The 21,335-nt window shown below is 41.6% G+C and overlaps 4 protein-coding genes across 6 annotated transcripts; 1 reads left to right on the plus strand and 3 right to left on the minus strand.

Moving 5' to 3' along the window:
- LOC8084839 (polypyrimidine tract-binding protein homolog 1) lies at nt 1,060-6,783 on the minus strand. The gene is made up of 11 exons (XM_002458124.2): nt 6,642-6,783; nt 6,339-6,546; nt 5,512-5,721; nt 3,757-3,819; nt 3,515-3,588; nt 3,343-3,438; nt 3,076-3,133; nt 2,894-2,983; nt 2,736-2,814; nt 2,518-2,630; nt 1,060-1,949 (listed from the first exon to the last, which is right to left on the minus strand). Exons 2-11 carry the CDS (start codon nt 6,519-6,521, stop codon nt 1,254-1,256), a joined length of 1,662 nt encoding a protein of 553 aa, XP_002458169.1. The 5' UTR covers nt 6,522-6,546; nt 6,642-6,783; the 3' UTR covers nt 1,060-1,253.
- LOC8054395 (chitinase domain-containing protein 1) lies at nt 6,702-12,455 on the plus strand. Of its 2 annotated transcripts, none has more exons than XM_002455921.2 (8): nt 6,702-7,234; nt 7,372-7,445; nt 8,016-8,096; nt 8,177-8,258; nt 8,635-8,732; nt 8,809-8,896; nt 9,734-10,088; nt 11,943-12,455. In XM_002455921.2, exons 1-8 carry the CDS (start codon nt 6,833-6,835, stop codon nt 12,191-12,193), a joined length of 1,431 nt encoding a protein of 476 aa, XP_002455966.2. In that variant the 5' UTR covers nt 6,702-6,832; the 3' UTR covers nt 12,194-12,455. The 2 variants fall into 2 exon arrangements, with proteins under 2 accessions (XP_002455966.2, XP_021313412.1); XM_021457737.1 differs by having other exon boundaries at nt 6,781-7,234; nt 11,947-12,455.
- LOC8084840 (MYB-like transcription factor ETC3) lies at nt 12,522-13,996 on the minus strand. The gene is made up of 3 exons (XM_002458125.2): nt 13,778-13,996; nt 13,134-13,221; nt 12,522-13,042 (listed from the first exon to the last, which is right to left on the minus strand). Exons 1-3 carry the CDS (start codon nt 13,839-13,841, stop codon nt 12,958-12,960), a joined length of 237 nt encoding a protein of 78 aa, XP_002458170.1. The 5' UTR covers nt 13,842-13,996; the 3' UTR covers nt 12,522-12,957.
- On the minus strand, nt 14,785-20,612 carry LOC8054396 (protein SEH1). 2 transcript variants are annotated; one of them, XM_002458126.2, is made up of 8 exons: nt 20,316-20,611; nt 19,909-20,020; nt 19,024-19,124; nt 18,448-18,525; nt 18,129-18,284; nt 17,588-17,700; nt 15,510-15,636; nt 14,785-15,245 (listed from the first exon to the last, which is right to left on the minus strand). In XM_002458126.2, exons 1-8 carry the CDS (start codon nt 20,460-20,462, stop codon nt 15,105-15,107), a joined length of 975 nt encoding a protein of 324 aa, XP_002458171.1. In that variant the 5' UTR covers nt 20,463-20,611; the 3' UTR covers nt 14,785-15,104. The 2 variants fall into 2 exon arrangements, with proteins under 2 accessions (XP_002458171.1, XP_021310794.1); XM_021455119.1 differs by having other exon boundaries at nt 15,104-15,245; nt 15,475-15,636; nt 20,316-20,612.

Genomic DNA, 21,335 nt, shown 5'->3' on the forward strand with positions numbered 1-21,335 from the left:
AGTGCTCGATTTTGCAAAATTTTTTGGAACTAAACAAGGCCTAAACAAAAAATGTGAGAGTGAGTCACTATTTTTCTTATTTACTTGGTTCAATATATTTTATTCATAAAAGTCCTGCCACGTCCCCTCCTTATTGTATAGCTCGAAGAGCCATTTACTTAAAATGACAGTTCTATACTTTGAATTTTCAGACCTTTTTGGCCTTGTTCGTTTGGTTGATAAGCCATGACAAAAAGTATTGTTGGCTGATTTGTTGTGAGAGAAAAACACTGTTGAATGACTGACAGATTTGGTTGACAAAGTATGTTCTATTTTACTAAAATATATTTTAGGGTATATCTAGTGATACAAATTTGATGTTATAAATTAATGTTCCTTTATATAAATTTGATTAAATTTAAAATAACTTGACTTATAAGAGCATCTCCAATAGTTTCCAAAATAATAATTAGTAGTTCAATAAGTATTCCAAGTGGCTAAAAAATGTTGGGAGGATATTTGTTGGTCCTCCAAAGTTTTCAAAATTTCGCTCCTAAAATATAAAAAACAATTTTGCATTAGGAGTGTCAAACTATTTATAAATCACCTCAATCACTTTTGTACTTGCATGTTGCATTGGAACTCTGTCCTACCTTTTATTATTCTCCTCGTTTGGATGGTTTTTTTTTTCCAAGGAAAGAGAGCAGCCTTTTTTTAATCTTGCCAAAAAAAAATCTAAATTGAGTGTGTGTGTGTGTTTTTGCAAGACCTAGTTATAGACGCAAACACAAGCGCACTCTTTGAGATGCTCTAAGCAACTTTAAAAGGTAGATTTATTTTAGGACGGAGCTCCTAAACCATATTTTATACTCTAAACATAAATTTACAACTGGACGCGACGTGGGCCTATAGGTTGCGGCCACGGGCCTGGCACATCAGGTCGTTAGTTTTCTTTTCACATCTGTGTTTCTACTACTTCAGGATAACCGCAAACAAGATGATTGTGGCAGCCGCTCCAATTTAGGCTGACATGCAGGTTCATTTAACGCAGTGCATGCAGCAGCTGCGAGCGTGAAGAAATTGATACAAGGCTACGAAACATTTAACACGATAACCCTAGATTAGTCATTTATTTTCACCACATTACAAGAGATAAACCAAGTATAGACCTTACTAAATTGGAACAACATCGGTATTCGCCTCCAAGAAAATGGCAACAGAGAAGGACAGACCATCAGGAGTACCAACGATCTAACATTGCAGAGTTCAAATTGCTAACGACCATATGGACCCCGAGGTGCAAATGTGAACTGCTGGCCTCCCTGCATCATCTGGGGCTCCATACCCGGAGGAAACTGCTGAGTACCATACATTGGGAACTGTGGCATTGGTTGTCCAGGACCTTGTGAAAAAGGCAGGCCTCCAAATCCTGGAGCTTGCATCATCTGAGGACCCGGAGGTAGCTGCTGCCCACCGAGGGCAGGGTAAGGCATTGTTTGTGGCCCAGGGGCGTTTGGAAGTGGATGGCTTCCATTGCCGAGATACTGCATGAATTGGGCTGCACCGGGAGGTAGCTGATAGTTTACATGACTTGACATCTGTTGACTTCCTTGGCCTGAAGGCTGCACCATTTGTGCTTGAGCTGAGCCCTGAGCAAACTGCAGGGCACCATAGCCTGGGAACTGTGGAGCAACACCAGGTGGGGCTTGTAGGATGGCCTGGTTAGGGTACTGTGCAGGTCCACCCGAGGAAACAACAGGTGCTTGCAGGAGTGGCTCACTGGAAGGATTAGAAGGTACAGCAACTGATGGATCTCCTGGTTGCATTACTGAATTGGTGGCAACACTACCCGGAGCTGGTGGAATGGCAGCACCAACGTTTGGTATTGGCTGAGGACCAAGAATGGAAGGTCGATCACTGCTTGGAGTGACATTCCCCTTGGTATAATCTCTACCTCGCTCATTGTTAACCTGAAAAGAGATCATGCAATCAATAAATGAACTTTTCAAATCATCGACAGATTCAACATTATCTCATTTACTCTTTGCAGTTTGTAAGACAAGATTGGCTGAATGATTAGATTGATTAGAGGAGGCGCAGGGTACCCACATATATAGGCAAGGATTCCTAGACTTGAAATAATACCAATCAACGATATCCTAGCCTATCTCTATTTTTTTTGGTAGAATACACAGGAGAGCTGCGAATCAAATTAAGAACGAGAGCTGCATATCCTAGCCTATCTCTAATCATACTACCAAATATACAATAGGCACCAGGCTTACACAGGAGAGCTGCAAATCAAATTAAGAACGAGAGCTGCATATCCTAGCCTATCTCTAATCATACTACCAAATATACATAGGCACCAGGCTTATAGCCATCGGCCCAAAGGGCCCAAGCCCAACTGTGTGAGCCTAAAACCTGTCTAACACAGTTCACTCAAAATATATTTTATTTTCATATTTATTTTCTAGCATGACAAAGCACCGCAGACTACAGCAAATTTGATCATATGGCGGAACTGCTAGAAATTACCTTAACATTAAGCTCAGTATGGCGTGAAAATGTGAGGTGCAGTTTGCAGTAGCCACCTTCATAGATACTGTGTCCTTCTAGTGCTTCTTTTGCTGCAACCGCAGTTTGAATGTCTACCAAAAAAGCATACAGAAGTTGAGAGACATGAGGAATGAGTCACATACTCACATGACATGCATGGTCAGTTAAATTTTGTGTCCTAACAAGTTGGTTTTTACCTGGATATTGGATCAATGCTTGGAAGCCATTCTTCTCGAAAATAGCAATCTTCTGTACAAATCCAAAAGCTGAAAAGACCTGACAATTACAAGATACCCAAAAAGTTAGTGAAAACTGCATGTATTAACCACCATCATTGTTTACTTTAATAGGTTACCTCATGAAGCACATCTATTGTAACAACATATTGCATGTTCTCAACAGATGCAAGCAGTATATTGCTCTCTGCTTCCTGCTTTTTCCCATCCTGGTCATAACAGTGTGGATACAATAACTATATTAGCAATTTAGCATAAGCACAAAATCAAAGCATACATGCTCCAAAGTAAGAAGTCCTACCAGTCCAGAGGCATCTTTAGCAGAGTCCAGAAAAGGAAGGTAAGGATTAGTGAAGTCCCTAAAGGAAACAGCGAAGGATAACCAAAAGTCATACGATTCCTTGAATATTACAAACCACCCAAATTGATAAAGTAAATATATGAAAGACAAAAAAATACTTTTCCCCGCAAAATGAAATAATTCAATGGGTAAAACTCAAAGAATCCATCCATCAAACAGGATGTATACAATAAAAAAGCCTCATCTCGACAACTGAGTAAACCTTACCTACTCCTGTGGCTCTGATACTTGACGTTGAGAACACTGTGTGCTGAATAGGATATTTTCAAAGTGCAGGCCCCATCCAGTTCTGGTAGCAAATAGCTGCAACACAAGACATATAATTATACATTTGTATTGCAAAAGAGTACAGCAGAAAATTAATAATCAAAAGCAATACCTAGGAATGCATCTACCATCCAGTGCAGCTTTTGCAGATGTTGCGGTTTCAGCATCAGAAAACTGAATTAATGCCTACAGGCAAGATTAAAAAAAAAACATAACCTTAGATAAAAGCATCTGAGCCTGGGCAAAGAAAAAAAAGGGAAATCATGATAGTGCTATCAACAAAATAGTGAAATACATTGCTGCTATGGACGACTGATGAGACATGTGATAGAATGAGTAAAGTAAAATCATCACCTGATAACCAGATGCTTTCTCAAAGGTAGCTATCTTATGGACAAATCCAAAAGCAGAAAATACCTGCGCACACATACATCAGCTGTTAATACCACAGGTGAAACAGTATAGTAAAACCAAATGCATGCATTAATATAACTGGAAAGTGAAATGATCTTAAATTGGAAGTGGCAGCCAAACGCTGGCTGATCTCAACTCCAAGCACAACAAATATTTATATAAACATACAGAAACGCTTACAACTAAAAGAAAGAATTTGTCAATACTAATCAATAACAATGAATCGAGGGTGCTAGCACACAACTGTATATGTTCAAAAAAAACCTTTCAACCTGCTAGTGAGGATAATGCAGATGAATTTATCATCGCTCCTGGATAAAACTGTGACATCAAGCTGTTACTAAAGTACAGAATCAATGCATTTCTAGGCTTTGTAAGGATTGTCTAGAGAAAGAGATCAGAAAGGAACACAGCTAAAAAGCATTCATTCATGCACCAATGAAAAAGGAGATTAAATCTAAACATCAAGTTTCTACCCATGGAATTCCGAAGTGTAGCTACAATATTCAGTGTGGAAAGTGAGTTAACTAATTACCCATATGAACCAATAATCCACATGTTCCAATTTTGAAGCTTGCCTTAACAGCGTATTAAAAGTGTGTCAACCAAATGACAAGGACAAGATAGTTCTTGTAACGAACACATAAAAAGATTGCAAAAAAAAAAAATCTAATCTAATCATCATACAGAAGATTGTAAAGTAATTCTTCTAATCAACATACATAATATTGCATATAACTCGAGTTGGCAGCTTGCAGATCTGTAATAAGAGAGCTAAAATCCCACTTGCAAGATGGTATTAAACCTATTTCGTTAAACAAATCAGTGCAACCAGACATGACAAAAAGAACGGCATACTTGTGCCAATCAAATATTTACTTTTGTGAAAACAATAATATTCATTCCCTATTATTGATGGATTATATTTATGTTTCCTTTCTCTTTCTTTTCCCGGGCTGATGGCTCATGTTGGGTTTCAATTATGCCTACCACAACTTGTTTGGGACTAAAAGGCTTTGTTATTGAAAACAAGAATGTTGCGCTGACTACTTCTAATTTATCTAATTTATAAAACAAACCCACAAAAAAAACAGAATCTTCATGATGTTACTTATCAGTTTCAAGGGATGATTTTCTACTCAAGTAGTACGAACAGTGTCGATATAACTTGGATACACCATAAGAAAGATTAAAAAAGCATCATATCGGCAGAAAAAAAGGAATTCCAGCAATCCAGGTAAGAGCACTTGATAATAATCGTACAAATATGCCAGCTACCGATCTGAAACGACCTCCATTGAGAAAAATGCATACACCAATCTTAGGGACTAACTAGAACACAACTTATAACAACAAAAACTAAAACGGACATCGATGAAGGTAGATGCGACCAATCCTAAGAGGGATACTTGGATGAAAGGGTATGGAAGGGGACAGGTAGAGAGAAGAGGGACAGTGGGAGGGGAGGGGAGGAGTAGGGCAGCGATGAGTAAGGGAGAGGAAACAAACACACACATGTGTTCCAGATGCTGCCTGCCATGATACTCCGTGACAACAGCTTGCTAATCCATTCAGATCATGCAAAACAATGTGCTAGAAGTTACTAAGACAGTCCTGGCACATCAAAGTATTCCTGCAGATAAAATCAGTTGGCCTAAATAACATAAATCTCGATGCAACTGTTAACATCCTTACCACGTGTAGAACATCAATGCTGACAGAATCTGGTGCAACACCCTCCATTCCCACAAGCAAAACATTGCCTGAACCTTCCCCAGTTGTCTTGTTGTTGATAATCTCCTGTCTATTGGAGTACTGAAGGTACACATTTTTCCCTCTTACCTGTGCTGGCTCTGCTGACGATGCGTAATATGATATCATGGCAATCGCTTGATTTTGGTCAGCCTGCAAAACAATAAAAAGAATTAAAAGAACATGCAGTCACTTCCCATTGCTCAGGAGCATTGACAATTACACATCATGGGGCATTTAAATGTCACTGTTGTTTCACCAAACGATAAACCATCCCCCCTAACCCCCAACACCCAAGACAAATTTCCACACATTTTTCAGTCATCTCACTTCTCTTAACCAAAAAAAAAAGGAAGTCCATGAGAACATAATCATGGGACTTTTCTTGTGCTCAGACATCTTAATGGGGTTAAGATTTGTTCATTTTCACCACAGATCATAGAACCTAGGTGAAAAGGAACAGAGGGGTACAACCATTACTAATTGCAGAGTCAAATCGAATTGGTCAGATCCAATGACAAACCTCTATGTGACTGGCACCTCCACCTCGTTGATTTTTGAAATAAACAGCAACATGAGCCAGAGAACATAGCTTCTCCCCCGAGACTAATTCGATAGCTAATGTATATTACAACCACTTTGCCACAATTCAGTACTAATGATCCAGAAAAGATGAAGAGATGAACTATGTCCGAGCCCGATCTCCATAGTCTGAAAACGAGTCAGGCTGACTAACATAAGCAAGGGGGGAGGAAGCTGGTGGTACTCACGAATTCGATGAATGCTTGATTGCGGTTGGCGCCGACGCCGCACTTGGTGTTGACGACCTTGCCGAAGGGGGTCCCCAGCTCGACCAGCTCCTCGGGAGTGCAGTCCCATGGCAAATTCCGCAGGTGGAGCACCTTCGACGGCGGCTGCGTGTACCGGAACTGCGGCTGCCCACCGGAAGCCATCCCTCCCGAATCTTATCCTCCAAACCTACCGCGTCATCGGTGGTAAGTAAACCACATCAAGGAAGCTTTTCGCAACAAAAAATAGAAAGCTCTCGTAACCATGGATCCAAGGGTCCTCACCTTGCGGGTGGCGACCGGCGGCGGGGAAGCAAGTGGCCGGAGCGGACGAAGACGGGTTGGAATCGGGAACGTATCGCGGTATAGGTGCGGTCAATCAGTACAGTCTAATCTAATCTAATGGCTAAGAGCTACCTAGGGTTTCGTATCGAACCCTGAATAGGCCCGTTGATAGGTTACAATGGGCTTCGGCCATGCAGCCGAGTCGGAATCCTACAGCCCAAAGCCCCAAACCACCGAGAAGCCAGAAGGCCAGCCCAGTTTGGACGACTCATCACATCACGATCCACTCTTCCCTCGTGGCCTCGTCGTTCGTCGCCACCGCCGGGGAAATGCCGCCGAGGAGGCGAGATCGCCGGAGACCCCGCGACCCGTCGCCGCCGTCCTCCGATGCAAGAGCACCACCCTCCGCCTCAGGCTTGCGTCTCACACTCCTCGTTCCCCTCCTTCTCCTGGCGCTCGTCCTCGCCGCCCTTGGCTTCTCCGGCCTCCTCTCCCGGTCCCCTCCCCACTCCCAGACGCTACAGACTACCGCCCACTCCGTCTACGAGCGCGGTCTCGTCAAGCGCGACGTCTCCGCACGAGAGATCCTCGCTGTAAGCACCTCGCGGTCGTATTGCTCGATCGAATCGTTTGTCGTTGTAGCTGAACTCCTTACTAGAGTGGCCACTGACGCTGTGCCTCCCCCGTGCCCCCGCTGCTGGACCGCGTGATGCTGGCGTGCTGTATGCAGGAGCACACAAGGGTTTCCGAGAACCGGTCGCAGCGCAACTTCCCGAACCCCGTCCTCGCCTATGTGACCCCCTGGTGCGTCATTTCTGCAATTATGTGCATGTTTATGGTATTTAGCTTCGTTCGTGAACTGCTCTACTGTAGCAGTACTATCACAATATAAACTGCTATAGTTCTGTAGGAGGCACATGAATAGGTCAGTGTATAACTCATCTTAGTAGTGTTTTGTTTCTGGCTTATATATAGAGTGAACCTACTGTTTAGAACTATAACCAGGTTTCTAATGATTTTCAGCTCAAACTGGTTTAATGGGGATTGGGTTTCATGGGCTATTAACAAGTTCTGTTTAAAACTAGTTTGGCAATGGATCCCATGGACTGATAATTGGCTTTTACATGCGTTTCTTTTTGTTGGTCATAGATGCCAATTTGCCTGAAAATGGATCCCATATTCCCATGGCAGCTAATGGCATAACATTTCAATGCATGACCGATGATGACGAAAATCAGATATGCGAAATCCGTCCTCGCACCAACAGGATTTCATAAATCTGATTTTCATCATCATCGCCTCATTGTCTTCCATTTGAATGTCATGCCATTAGCTGTCATGCTTGTTGCATTAATGTGGGAGCTTATGATGCAGGAACTCCAAAGGTTATGACATGGCAAAGTTGTTCAGCAAAAAGCTTACTCATGTATCACCAGTGTGGTACGATTTGAAGAGGTCTGTCGATTCCCTATAGCAAAGCAGTTTCCAACTATCTTCCTTCATCAAGCTATTTTTCTAATGCATAATTTCTTCAGTGATAGGAACAGGCTAGTTCTGGAAGGAGAACACAATTTTGATGCCAAATGGGTCTCTGAACTTCAAAGCAATGGGTCTCTGGTAACCTTCTACTTGTCTTCCTCCTGTTTTCCTTTACATAGGCTCAAGGCTCTATTACACGTCGTGTTGAACTGTTGTTCAAGTTGGCATTGTCTAATCTGTGATGTGATTTGATCTCTAAATTTATTCTCCAGATCTCCAGGCTGTATTTGTGTGTGTATCATATCCCAGAAAAGTTGGATTCTGTCCCCAATAGCGTAAAAAATATAAAATAAAAACAAAAAAAGTGGTACTTCAATCAGATTAGCTTAGCTGTGGGTAAAAATGATAGGTTAGCGATGTTTTATACTTTTTTTTGCTGTCTGCATAGTACATACAGTATGGAAGAATGAATGTTTTCTGCAGTTGAGTTTTGACTTTCATTCTTGTTTTCCAGGTAGTACCGAGAATTGTCTTGGAAGCATTTCCTGCTGTTTTCCTATTGGAAAAGAAGCAAAAAGAAAAAGCTATTGATCTAATAGTGAGCGAATGCAGGTAAAATCCTGTACCATCTCATTTCCAGATGAACATATGCTTTATGATGGCCTGACTTCTGGCTGTCAGTTAATAGGGATAAGGGCTATGATGGTATTGTGCTCGAATCCTGGTCAAGATGGGCTATTTATGGTGTGCTGGATGATCAAGAGCTACGTTACATGGTACTTCAGCTATCATTCTGCAGTAACATTGTTTTTAACAAATGAACTTACATGGTCATGTCTGAACTACCAGTACCAGATATGGCAGCTTGTGCACCCATGGAGTCTTGTCGTATACCACCCTCTGTCCCAAATTATAGGTTGTTTTGGCTTTTCTAGGTACATAGCTTTTGCTATTCACCTAAATCTATGATATGTCTAGATACATAGCAAAATCTATGTACCTAGAAAAGCCAAAACGACCTATAAACTGGAACGGATGGAGTATAATATTTCCATTCTTTTCATCATCATATTACCTTTCTGAAGTAGTAGTGGATTGCACCAATAGCCTCTCCAAACTATACAGAAGGCTAACAAAGCACATGATTTGTGAACCATATACCACTAAGAATAACACTTGGCAGGCTGTTCTTGTATTCTTAAATCCATGCCAAACAATTCTGTAACTCCAAACTGAAAGTGGAAAATTGAAATATATCACTTTTGTTTAGATATCCATGACAGACCTGAACAGACATCATACTTTTTATTAGTGCAGGATTGTATCTGGCATGTTTAGAAAGAAAGATTAAAATGGCAAAAACATAACCCTGGTTGAAGGTCTTTTAGCAAGCAAGTCAATTTTGGCTAACCAATCACACAGATGATCATGTTTTTTTTGCATGTTTGATACTGGCATTGCAAATATTGTAGAACAGTACATTGACTGTTGAGGAAACATGACGGTTAAAAATAATTGATAAAGATTTTTCAGAGGCTCAGAGCATTGAAACATCATCAGTTATTTCTATCACTGGCAGTTATGCTTCATGATCATTTTGTGGTTTTCGACAGGCACTTCAATTTCTTAAGCAGCTGGGGGAGGCTTTGCATTCAGTCAGTTCCCAATCAAGTAGCCGCCATTTGGAATTAATTTATGTTATCCCTGCTCCGAGAATGCAAAAGCTTAATAATCAGGACTTTGGACCAGAAGATCTCGTGCATCTGGCTGACACTTTAGATGGTTTTTCTCTTATGACATACGACTTCTCAGGACCTCAAAATCCTGGTCCCAGTGCACCTCTGAAGTGGGTACATGATTCTTTAGCGGCACTTCTTTCAGCCAAGGGCTCCTCTCATAGCAGTTCACATTCACAGATGATATTCCTTGGGATCAATTTTTATGGGAATGATTTTCTACTGTCTAGAGGTACATATAACTCATCTTTCTCGTCTTCTCTTTTGACATGATCAAATAAGCTTCTGTATAGCTGTGGGCAACAAAAGTTCACACATGTTTCTTCTGTATGCTGTTGGATTTTCACTAAACTTACAGACAATATGTACTCGATTTAGTTTAACATGATCATGTTGATTTTCCATGGGGAGGATGTAGTACATTTCCCAAATGTGATCTGAAATTATACCTTCTTGGAGTTTATATTTGACCTACACTGGAGAAGTTATGTTTCTTATGAACACTGATTTTATGCTTCTCTGAAAAAAGCTTAATTTCATTGGTCCTGAAGCAGTACTACAAAATGCGGGAGTAGTGGATACAAATCGAAAGAACAATCTGTTCTGAAGTTTGTGCCTTTTACATATTGGGAATTTTTCAAAAACCATCAACAAGGCATAGGGTTGGTCAATAGAACCCGGTTTCTGTGGCCACCAGGTTGGATGAACTCCACCTCCCGGTGACTGAGAAGTATTTGCTTCCCACCAGGTCACGTGCCCTCGACATCTTGTCCATCCAAAAGATATTGGCCTGCTCGGTAAGATGGCTGCAGCTGCTCCAGCCTCCCCGAACAGCTACAGTAAGTGGCAGGTAATATAGTATGCAGCGACAGTCTAAAAAGCTGCAGCCATCTCTACTGATCAGGTCAATCGGAGGGTAATGAAGCCATCATCATTCTGATCCACCCGCACCTTCTCTGTCCTGATCTCCCCTGCGTGTGCGCCTCCCCTGTCTCTTCCTCCGTCTCCCTCCCTGATCCCGTCCCCCTGCCTACTTCCACTGCCTCTCCTGGCTCCGGCGGTGCCAGCACCGCAGGAACTGCCGCCCTCCACCACGACCAGCACTAACCACTCCAAGCACGATGCCCCTACTTCCATACATGCCCGACCGCCATCCACCACCGCTGCGGTGGGCGGTGCCCCTACCGCCTCGCATCCTACGCACCACTTGCAACCACCACCAAAGCCGACAACTTCTCCAGCCATCCCTCTATCTGGAGGCAACCAAGATCTGAAAAACCCAAACCCTGACCCACTAGAGTTAATGGAGATGCAAGACAAGAAGAAGAAGAAGAAGCCCAGTGCCATGGCGCGACTCAGTCTCGTTCCAACGTCGGTTGCTCACATGTAAAGTGTTCTCTGGACGCCAATGCATGTGGCGTGACTGTAGTGACGAGTCGCCGCCATGGCATTTGGTGTGACTAAAAGGGCTAGTTTCTGAAAAATTAGTATGTGACATGCTTTTTAAAAAAAAACATTAGTTTTCTTGGGCTAAAATAAAAAAAAATTCTGGAGAAGAGGACTCAACAGAGGAGGTACACATTCTGACCCCAAAAAAATTATGTCAATGGATGCATAGCACCGTTAAACTTCCCTCCGTCAGAAAGAACGAATCTTGACGGAACAGGTGAATAGCCTGGATGTCCAGGGCACTAGCAATCCTGAGCGCCATATAAACACCCCACACTCCTAAAATTAATAGCATTACGCATACTTGTGGACAATTTTCGCTGGTAGTTGACTGGTTAAAAATTTGTTTCTGGTGCTGAATCTTTTACATATACAGTTTAATTTTGGGGAGAAAACTGAAGACGGTAGAGCCACACATCAGGCAACATGGGCCACAGCTCCCTTTGCCCAATTGTTTTTCTTAGCAATCGTATATTTTGGCCCTTGTGAACTGAAGTCTGGAGGCAATCGTTTATGTATAGCACTTCCATATAATTTTTGGTTAGCAATCGTATATTTTTTTCTCCATAGCCTTCCATATCTGTGTAATGTTCCACTGACTGAAGAACCTCAACCTCCAATTGATGTTTGCACATAGGCAGTGGTGGTGGTGCTATCACTGGAAGAGATTTTGTTCATTTACTTGAGAAGTACAAGCCATCTTTGCAGTGGGATGAGAAAAGTTTGGAGCATTTTTTCATCTATTCGGATGAAGGCGTGAAGCATGCTGTATTTTATCCAACACTGATGTCACTTTCTGTACGTTTGGATGAAGCGCGGAATTGGGGAACAGGCCTTTCGATCTGGGAGATTGGACAAGGTTTAGACTACTTTTTTGATGTTTTATAGGAATGTGTCAATATGCCTTTGGCATGGAGTTGTCTATTAAACTAGCGTGTGATGTATGATCTTTTTGGTACTGTATGCACTGTGGGCATTGTTGTTTTTTAGCATAGTACTATCAGCTGGTAACAGCTCACATCTGCCATGAGAAACTGCGTTACTGAGTTTTCTGCCGGCTGGGTACACACAAGTGAAGTTGTGAGAGGCAACTGTACTCATCTTTTCTTATGGCGTACTATACTGTTATACATCTATAAAACATGGTTGATGTTTTCTGGTGTTTTATACACTTACTGTGCTTTTTGCAAAATTGGCATCTTCTCATAACAAGGTGTACACAAACTGAAAACCAGCAACTCTTCTCACTCACTTGATAATGCCAAATCCACAGCACTCCTTGTGCAAACTAAGGGCATCACCCAGGATTGAGCTAGCAAACTAGCTCATATTTTGCTACATCATTTAAAGAATAGTACATAAGACAAGCTTTCCGATAATTTAACTATAAACATCTTATAATGGATCCCATATCATTTCTTTCCTCTCATCTACACCTCACTGTGGGCTCCAACAATAGCCTTGTAGTTTGATCGAGCCTGGCTGGGAAATAAGACAGCTCTTCAGCTGAGGTGAATCTGTATGAGCTAGTTGAACTATCACTGTTGGAGCTGCCATAATAATACTGTTTGGCTTTCTTCAATTTTGCCAGTTTTGATTATTTATCAGCACATACTTGCATATATTGTCGATATAAATCTAGGGCCTCGATTTCATCTTTCCTGGTGTTTTTTGGACCAGAACATCTCTACCTCTTCTGCTGTCCTTCCTGGGATTCTCCCTGCTATAATCTCCCACCTACATAATGCCATTGTATGAGCAACACAATTAGGGGGAATGGAAGACATTATTTCGTCTGATTTTATTAACACATATATGTATAGTGTACCTGTTCCCCACAAGCCTGTGCATTCTGGAAACAAGATCTTCCTCTGCTTCCGTGAAATCAACAAAATGCTGTGCAGTGCCATTAGCTTCTGCAATAAGAAAAAACATTAGCAAACCATATAGAAATATATATTATGGTTGCCAATCCTATGTTCGCCATCGGAATTTGCAGTTTTCTTAGGAATAATTTTCCCCTATTTTTCGTATGCTGGAACTGGAAGGGGCTAAAACTGGATACTGCATCTTCATTAGGTTGGTCTGATGGTAAATAATTTGGCGTCCTGTTTGCCCCGTCAGTTTTTCTCAGTTATAAGGCATCCTAAATGGGTACTGTGCACCATCTATTTTAGTTTTCATGTACACGGAACTAAAGCATGAAGGTTTAGAATATGTTGGTGCAAGATCTCTTAATTAAAATAACGAAATCATATGAGCTATTATCTTGAACACAATGGTATTAACTAAAAAGCTGAGACTGTTTGCTTGACAGAAAAGTCATGGCTGAAAGTACTATTCGTTGATTTATTGTAAGAGAAAAACATTGTTGAATGGTTGACAGATTCGGCAGATAAGCTCAAGCAAACAGGCTCAAGAGGCAGTGAACAAAGGTAAAGCAAAACAAAGCAAAGCAAGAAAATGGTGGACCTTTTGCTTCACGGCGATCATTGCCTTTGGATTTCTTGTCCTGGCTGCCGCTGCTGCTATCCATCAGAGGGGTTAAGTTGTCACCTGGTATGTTAAGGCTAGATTTTTCTTCCACCCTTGTAATTGCCTCCTGATCTCTTGAGTCCCTGGACAAGATAGAGGTATGGGCAAAGCTCAGGTTTTTAAAGAGAGAAGTGGTGGTTGCCTATCAGACCTAGCTGTACCGATTACGACTAATGCCAATATCCCATATCCATAGGCTGTTGTTTCTCCCCTCTCGGTATCAGGGCACTCACAATGCAGACTCTATCATAGAGTCTAAAGTTATTTATTACCTCGAACAATGTGGACTTAGAGTCTAAATAAGACTTGGAGTCTTATTTTTTCTACCTCTTTCTTCAATAAATATGCTGCCACATCAGCAAAATACCATAAATAATATGTAATTAATTGTCTTGGACTCTATGATAGAGTCTTGCATTGTGAGTGCCCTCATTGGACCAAGAAGATTGTGCCATCCAGTGTCCTTTTTCCTTAAGAGTTGGTTCCATGTAGTGTCTTTGATGATGCGTTTACAGTTAACACTTCGGTCCTATAGATTGCCCCGAGTCCCTGACCTTGCATTTGAAGATTAGAACACTTCGCACTTCGCTTATTTGCCTGCAGCAGGTTTACCTATGGGTATTTCCACAAATGCGCTGGGCTCCATTCAGTTTGTGTAAAACACCTAAATTAGGTATGCCTAGGAAAGTTTGATCGTATCATATGCTGGCTCCTTTTAAGTTGGCATCCATGTAGATATATGGTATAGCATCATTCCTTGGCTGTCCGCCCAATATACAACAATTTCCGTCTCCCATCTCCCTGCCTCCAAAGCAGAGCATCTGAAAGAAACTAGCGCTAATCTTAAATCTAATACATCATGAAATATGATTGGGTACAACTGATCTGTGGGCGACAGAAGGTCGTCTTGTGTTAATCTGCTTTTAATGGTACAAGCATATCAGTTATCTGAAAGGACCTGCCGAAGATTTCAAACCATTTGTTACAGGAGCATGAGCGCGTGCGCAGCACCTGTGTAGCACGTGGTTGATCTCAACCTCCGTCCACTAGCTTAGGCTCAACGCTGTTTAGCTTCCCCAAGGTACAACCAATGTACCTCGGTTTTCTAGACTTTTCAATGCGGTCCCACGAACGTTAATGGTCCAATTTTGATAGCGACAAACCAACCACACAACAATAGTTCATGGGGATAAGTGAAGGAAATACTGGAGAATTCTGCAGCAAGTGTGCTGGGAACAAAAATGTTTTCTCAAACACCTAGGCCCTAGACACGTGATCCACTGCAGTCAAGAACAGCCTGCTCATGCCAAACTCCATCCAAATTAGCCTGCCATAGCTTAACCATGCCGTCTCCTCCGGTTGATGCGAGTGTCATACCGCCCATGTCCCATTCCAGTTGCCAAACCTAATCAGATTCAGAATGTAAGATGCAAGTGTAAACAATCACAAAAAAGATGCGGTCTAGTGTGCAAATAAAACAGACTAAGGTGAATCCACTGTAAACAATCACAAAATAAGATGACCAGACTTATTTATAAAAAAACAATGCTTTTATCCTTCTTTTCTCAAACTTCTAGGATCTGTAACTATCAACACCATATTCTCCAGGAAGCCCACAATGTTGCATAAAATACCTTGTGTTCAAATGAAGGACAGGTTTCAGTTATACCTCGCCATCATGGCCGTTAAGTAAAGCAACGTTCCGTGTCGTAGGTCCGCTATCAGCGTCAGTGTTCAAACCTATATGCCAGATTGCAATTCCTTTGCAGGTTGCAACTGCGATAATCTCGTATGGTCTGGAATAGAGCACATCAACGGAAATAGAAGCATATCAGTATTGTTTAAAGGAATAATGACTAAAAGAGTAACTGCTACATTGAAACAGATGTTTAAGAAACAGTAGTCTCCCATGTTCTAGTATGATCACTTAAACTCAGTATTAGATTATTAGTTGACAGCCAGGGGAGCATCTCCATCAGTTTCCCAATACCTCACCTCTAGTATCCTAGTATTGGGAGAGGTCTATCACTGTTTTCAGCGTTTTTGAGAGAGTGACTGCAGCAGTATCCCAATAATCCAACCCCAATATTCATCCAGCTATATTTGGTCCACAGCTTGTGAATTCAGACCAACTGAACCTCGCAGGCCCAACTCAACTGCTCCTGTTTGTATAAGCCATTGGATCATAATGGCCAGATGAGATCTCTTCTCTTCTCCCTCAAAAGTCAAAACCCTAGTCACTCTATCCTTTTCTCTCTCCCTCTGTTCTCTTTCTCTCTCTTCTCGCCCCTCCCTCTTCTCAGGCACCATCGCCTCCTCCACAGTCTGCACGCCTCGCCTGAGGGACTGGTTGGCCCACCGGCACCCACGTGCCTCTCTCCCTCTCTCTGTGTGCGATGCTGCTTGCCCGAGAGGTCCCCGGTTGGCTCCCTCCCTCCCTCCCTCTCTGCTTGATGCTGCTCTGCCAGTGTCTGTGCTGCTCCAATGGATCTGCTTTGATGGCATGGTGGAGCTTCACCGGTCTCCTGCCTGTAATTGCAACACCCGCCAAAAAAAGGCGTATTGGGGGTTCTATCGGCTCCCTCATCTTTGAGGGGTGGGAGGCTGGATTATGGGGGGATGATAATTATTTTCCCTCATTAGGGGTGGGATTGGATGACTGCTGGAGCAACAAAGTCCCTCAAAAAACAGTTTTTCCTCAGTGGGGATTGAGATAGGGAGACCAATGGAGATGCTGACAGCCCCAATTGACAAAACTTTCTAAGCTCAATAAAGCATCAAGCAGCCTGATCTCATTTATGCCTGATTATTCATTTCAGTCTAGCACTCCAACTATAGGGGGTTGTTTGGTAACTGAGAGGCTGGGAATTGGTAGGATTTTTCTCACCGCTCCCATGCGTCTGATTGTGCATCAACATTCACATGCTACTGCCACCCATCGCACTTTGGGGGACTGTGGCCTCAAAATCTGGGCATTTGGGGTCTTCGGTTGGATTTTCGCCGACAGAATTGGCTCATAATCTATCCCAAACAGGGCCTAGACCTTTCTGTACTCTACAGGCTGAATAGCAGGGAGCACAGGAAGTTTGGCAGAAATATTCAATGGACAAACATAAGGCAGGACCTAAGATCAAAGTGTGCAAAGCAGGTTTGGAAAAGAAATGGTTGACTAAGAACATGCATGCGTGTTTGGCAAACAATGGAAGGGACATAGGAACATGAGTTGGGAGTTAGTGGGGGAATTAGCCTGATTTTGCCTCATTTCTTTGTTTTGCATATATGATGGTAACTAAGAGAGGGTTTTCAAAAGAGAGCATTTTCAACTGTTCGGTTGGTTTGGGAGTGAGAAATAGTAACTGAAGTCATGATGAACAGTTGCAATGTCTCCACCTTCCACTTTAGAACTATTCCAACCTAATTAACTCCCTTAGTTTTAGAACAGTGGGAGCTGAGCCCTCGAATTCTTTCTCAGCCACTGATTCCAACGTCCACTGACCAATCAAGACAATTCCCCAATTCTAAAACTCCCATCTCCCATTCCCTTATAACAATTTCCTATGATCAAACACACCTGTAAGGTACTGATCTTTATGCAATATGTAGGCAATAAGTGTAAGATTTATCAGTCAGATTTTACTTGTATATTCCTGTCCAGTGCCCACAGTTTGTTACAAAGCAATCATACAGTAGAAAAACAGTGAAATCATGAGTGTTTACACATAGAACAATCACCCAACCACAGGATACCTGCCAATGTTAGGAGCCCATGCTACAGCACACACTCTATCTCCCTTATCCTCAGGTGAACCTAGCTCAACAAGTGGAAGCCAGCGCTGATGTGCTTCTTCAAACTCCCAAATCTGTTCATCTTCAGTATATTAAAATCTTGCTGGAGCCACAAAGCAGTTCATCAACTAACGAAAGAAATAGACATAACATGATAACACAGTAACCACAAAGTCAAAGCCACATCATGAAAGGTAATGGGAGTATGGAACTCATCCAAATTAATCCCCCCCAGTTACAGTTCTTTCTTAGTTTCTCTAAATGTAAAATCAATTAAGAAGATGGTTTTGGGAATATAAATGAAGCTTGAATAAAGGAATAAGTTTAGTCTAGAGAGTAATTGTTTTTTGTGTTAGTTATTCTATATGAGCAAATTTTCACCTATGACTCTTATCATTGCTGAATAGTTGTGATTGGAACTTTCACTTAGGGTATTGAAGAAGCTTCTAAAGACAATACTAAACCAATGAGGAAAACCAGAGGTTAACTAAATCTCACAAACCTTACAAGAGTTGAAATGAGGTGAATCTGAATTGAAGCCAATTGCAAAACTAGCTTGTTGGCTTCCACCTCTTCTTGGATTCCATGCTATCGATGCAGAAGTGCATGCAAGTTTTCCAAATCTGGAGATTGGATCAGTAATGTTTTGGAACTCTGCCTACAAGAATGTGAAGAATCAGATTGTTAGTTTATTTTGATAAACAAGATCATATGCTAATTATAGAAGATCAAATCATAAGGCACTTTGGTTTGCAAATCAAGGATAAACTGAAACAGCATAACTTAAAAACTTTGAAAATGGTTAACAGTAGCAGATAAACCTGAAGCTGCCACTTGTCTAATTCCAATGAATCCAAGAGCTCGTAGACCTTGACTTGGCCATCGGAGTATGCAGTAACCTATACAGAAAAATAAAGGTTACTAACAGTAAAATGACAGGCACATAGAAAAAGTCTGTCATTAGTCAAAATCTGAGATAGTTCACCAATTTATTTTTTCTCAAACCGAGATAGTTCACCAAAAATAAAGGATAACACATTTATTTACATAAGAAAAGAATATCTTGGTTGTCTGATTGCTGCTGTTGGAGGGCATCTAATGATATTAAAAGTATGATCTTCTAGCTTGCTGCATTAGATCTCTTATTAGTGTTTGTCAATATGTATGCTCCATAAATGTGCCTTATTCTGGTCTTAGAAGTGTGGACCGTTCACTTCAAAAACATCTCTACTCTACGTAGCTTCCAGTTGTGCAATAGAAATCAGGCCTATTGCAAATTTCTCTAAAATAATAAAATAGAAGGCAAGACAAACTGATGACAATGATAGGTATAAAAACACAAGAAATTATGAATGAGGTACATATACAACATCATTATATCATATGTTATAACCCACCATTTTCAGACTTCCCAGATGCAATCCAAAATGTACATTTAGTATATGAGAGTTGCCATCCTCAAAGATTTTACACTTTCTCCAGGTTGGAAGTTGATCGTCTGTCAGTCAAAAATTTCAGAGTAAGGGTTTTTGCCTACCCAGAGATAAATTGATGAATCGAATAGAAGATAGCAATAAATAAATCAAAATTGATTTTGGTTTAAGTCATGATTGAATGAATAACCCAATATGTTACTTAACACAAACAAATTTCCTCCATCCGCTCTGAGACTTCTCATAAAAGCACTTGTGTAAGCAGAGAATGATAAACCCCCCATATTTTTTAGCTTTGAAAAACTTGAAAGTGAGTGACTACTGAGTACTGACTAAAAGACAAGGACGAATGTATCTTTTGGTGGTTTGTTGAAATATTGCAGAACTAAATGACACTTTACAGAAATGCAATATATAAAAAGGACCTGAAGTAATCTGATGGTCAGGTTCTGTATACCTTCCAATCCTATCCTAGTAAAGTAGTCTTGTTATTCATTCTACAAGATAGGTTGTTAGTTAGTTTATATATATCCAAATATTCCATGGTAAACGGTGCTTTCCTGGTCAAAAGGAGTTATTCAGGTAACTATCAGACTAGCAAGGAAAAAAGAGAAATTTAAACGATTGCTAAGTGATTCACATTTTTTTCTGAACCAATGCACATAAGGTACTGTTGAATATATTAATACACACCACAAAAACAGCGCAAAACTCTCTGACATGAACATAAGAAACTGTTTAATATTTCAATACATAAAAACTAACAAAAGCATGTGAAATGAAAGTACAAGATAATTGCAGATACAGAACAGGATAAACCAAACCTAAAAAAGGATAGAAATAACTGACCAGCAGCAACCTCCTCCCACAAAGACAGTGTCCCATCAGCACAAGCACAAGCTATAGCATCCCCATACTCTGGAGGAAGCCAGACGACATTCACAATGGCTTGCTCATGGGCCTGATCCAACACCAACAAGATTATACACCAGAACACACGAGTTGGTAGAATCAAAAGAACAACTGAGTTTAACACGATAAACATAGAAAGAGCAGATCTTGGATAACAGTTCTCAAGTAGTCATGTGTGCGATGCCCACAAGGCTGTATATCCATCATAATTTTCAAAGCAAGCAGAAATTCAATGTCAGGAACTCAAAATTTTTGCGTCATGAGAAACATTACCATCCCACAGCACTGCTACTTAAGGGTTTAGGGTTTAGGGGAGAGAGGCGGAGGAGCGACGCGGAACTGACCTGCCACTTGAACGAGGGGGACGGCTGGGAGTCATAGACGGAGACGGAGCCGTCGACGGCGCCAGCGGCGAGGCGGCGGCCGCAGTAGTTCCAGCCGCAGCACGCCGTCCCGGGACCCAGCTCCGCCACCTGCCGCTCCGTCGTCATTCCGCCGCCTCTTGCTCTCTAGTGATGTCGCGGCGGCGGCGGCGGCGGCGGCGGCGGCGGCGGCGGCGAGTGTCTGCCTGAGTTGGGTTGGGCCGCGGGCCCGGATTTACGGCGTTCCGGGTCCGACCGTGCGAGGGCGAGTCAGCCCAGAAGGTTGTCGCCGTCGACTGGAATATAAAGGGGGTGTTTAGTTTTCCTTTTTTTCAAAAAAAAAAATTGAGTTTTGATTTATTATTTTACAAAATAGAATTAAACACCATGTAAAATTTTTGGTAAAAAGTTAGTTATTCTCTATTTTGAATTTTAGTCTTAAGAAGCTTTTATGAGGATAATAAATTCTACATTTTAGATGGAACTAAAAATGACCATAAAAATTTTGGTATTTTGTATTTTATCACTCCAAAGTAGTTGATATTTTACATTTTGGATTTTACGGAAAACTAAACATCTCCAAAGTTTTGTAACATTCATGTCGTTTTGTAATTAGATATCATTTAATACAACCTGATGATTTCTGAGGGCAGTCCCAATGATGAAACCATTCACAGTTTCTATAGTCTAGGATACTGTGTCAAGAAACTATACCTCACAATGTAGTTTTTCTATAATCCAAATAAATTTGGCCAATCATTCAACGTTTGCTTCTCTTTCGCATTTGGATCCTCCGTGCCATCGCGTTGCTCGCTCGCTGGCCACGCTCGCTTGGGCTGGCAGCACTCGCTCGAGCTGCAGCGCACCCGATCCGGAGGAAACCAGTCGTTTCTCCCCAACGCAATTTGTATCGTTTCTTTCTTCCTTGAATCACGTGAGGACGTCGTTTCTTCGTAAGCAAACGATTTCTTCTTTCTATACCCTCTCTCTACAATAACTCCT

This window comes from Sorghum bicolor, chromosome 3 (assembly GCF_000003195.3).
Source record: "Sorghum bicolor cultivar BTx623 chromosome 3, Sorghum_bicolor_NCBIv3, whole genome shotgun sequence".
In the NCBI taxonomy this organism is placed as follows: domain Eukaryota; kingdom Viridiplantae; phylum Streptophyta; class Magnoliopsida; order Poales; family Poaceae; genus Sorghum; species Sorghum bicolor.